This window comes from Trypanosoma cruzi, genomic scaffold, assembly GCF_000209065.1.
Source record: "Trypanosoma cruzi strain CL Brener 1047053516541 genomic scaffold, whole genome shotgun sequence".
Lineage (NCBI taxonomy): Eukaryota > Euglenozoa > Kinetoplastea > Trypanosomatida > Trypanosomatidae > Trypanosoma > Trypanosoma cruzi.
The window spans coordinates 4974-6641 of record NW_001849042.1 but is presented as its reverse complement, the minus strand read 5'-3'; the positions used below and the strand labels follow the sequence as shown (position 1 = coordinate 6641).

At 52.5% G+C, this 1668-nt stretch overlaps 2 protein-coding genes across 2 annotated transcripts, besides 1 other annotated feature; both read left to right on the top strand.

Moving 5' to 3' along the window:
* On the top strand, positions 1-134 carry Tc00.1047053485683.5 (hypothetical protein, conserved; the record flags this gene model as incomplete). Its single annotated transcript, XM_797344.1, has 1 exon — positions 1-134. A coding segment is annotated over one exon (134 nt), but the record flags the coding sequence as incomplete, so codon positions are not given.
* Positions 1-1668: a sequence feature (heterozygous, Esmeraldo-like haplotype).
* Positions 296-1540, top strand: Tc00.1047053485683.10 (hypothetical protein, conserved; the record flags this gene model as incomplete). Its single annotated transcript, XM_797343.1, has 1 exon — positions 296-1540. One exon carries the CDS (start codon positions 296-298, stop codon positions 1538-1540), a length of 1245 nt encoding a protein of 414 aa, XP_802436.1.

Below are 1668 nucleotides of genomic sequence, written 5' to 3'. Positions count from 1 at the left end.
ATGTTGACAGTGTCCGGCGACTCATCGCTGCGTTGAAGGCGACCGAATCACCCGTTGACTCTCGAACTGTTTCATTGTGTGTGGCGACCTTCAAAAAGTGGGCAATCCCCTGCGATGACTTGAAAGCGGTCTAGTGGTGTTGGTTTGGTATCAAGTGGCAGTGCCCAAATTACAAATCCTGTTGTTGTTTTCAGTTGTTCCTTGATGCCGAGTTCTGTATGAACCGACTCCTTTCACAACGATCTTTGTATCGGCTTTGTGGCTGCTATTTGAGCACATAATCACGTGTGTATGGATGTGTTCTTTTAAAATTTTTTTTTCTTCTTGTTTTTTCTTGTGGCGCCGGAAGTGTAGGTACGCTAATCTCCTCGCCAAGCAACAACCCGAAGTCATGCTAACGTCTCAAGAGGTTGCCTGCCAATTCATCCCCGCGTTCTTTGAACGCCTCGCGTCCAACCCCGCGGAGCTCGCGGAAATGTACGGCCCGAACTCGTCCTTAACAATCGTAGACTTCGTATACGGCACAACAGAAGTCCGAAACGAGGACGTCCCTCGGGCTGTAGAGCAATGGGCTCAGATTCTTCAGGGGTGCGAGCTCTGCGTGGAGAGCTACTCCGCCGTCCCCTTGTACGGTGGAGTGAGCGTGTACGTGACAATGTTTGCTGAGTCTAAGACGACACGTCACTACTTTCAGTTTGTCAACATTCTTGAGGCATACGGCGCGGGGGCCTACGGCTCGGAGGCGTACTTTATCCGTCACCAGATTCTGATACGCCCTGGATCCGCTGAGACGGAACAGCCGGAGCCGGAGGTCATGCCCGACCAAGAGCCAAAATTAGGAGTTTCTCCCGAGGCAGTGGAAAGTTCAGCATTACTCACATCCCGGTCAGCGGCAGACGAAGAAAGGAAAGAACAGCAGCAACAGAAGAAGAATACTACTACCGTTGTTGGTCTTCAGGCAGCTGCAGCTGCAGCAACGCCAGATAAGACAGCTGCTGTTGAGCCAGAGACCGCAGCTACCGTGCAGCGACAACAGCCACCGGTGCCATCGAAGCCAAAGACATGGGCTAGCCTTGCCAGCGCTCAGCCGAAGGGGGAGCAGCGCCAGCCACTGAGAGTGATTATCCCCGAGAATGGCGGGAATGCCGATGCCACTGAGGTCCATGCCCCGGCAAAGCCGACCCAGACAGAGCAACGGCATACATCATCATCTGCGGGAGGTGCAGGGGCCACAAAGCCCCCTGCCAAGTTTCCTCGTTCCCCTGCTGTTTCTATTGGTGATCGCCTCATGTTCAACATTGATTATGAGGTTTCAGATGAGGAGATTAAGACGGCCTTTGGTCCACTGGCAGCTAACATTGTCTCCCTCCGCAACAACTCTGCCAATGGCCACGTCTTCCTTGACTTTTCGGATAAAGAAAAGGTTATGGACATAATTAAGGCCAATCCACCGACAGTCGGGGCCCGCAAGACTCGTGTGAGCATCTACCGCCAGAGGACGAGGCAGCAAGGAGAGAACAACGAAAATAGGACTCACTGACTGAGGGCGCGTGCTTGACCGTTTACACCTGAAAGTTTGCGGCTGTTGGGGTTTCCGACGATTCCCCTTATTGTTTTTGTGAATGGCAGAAAAGAAAAAGCGACAACAACAAACAGACGAAGAAGAAG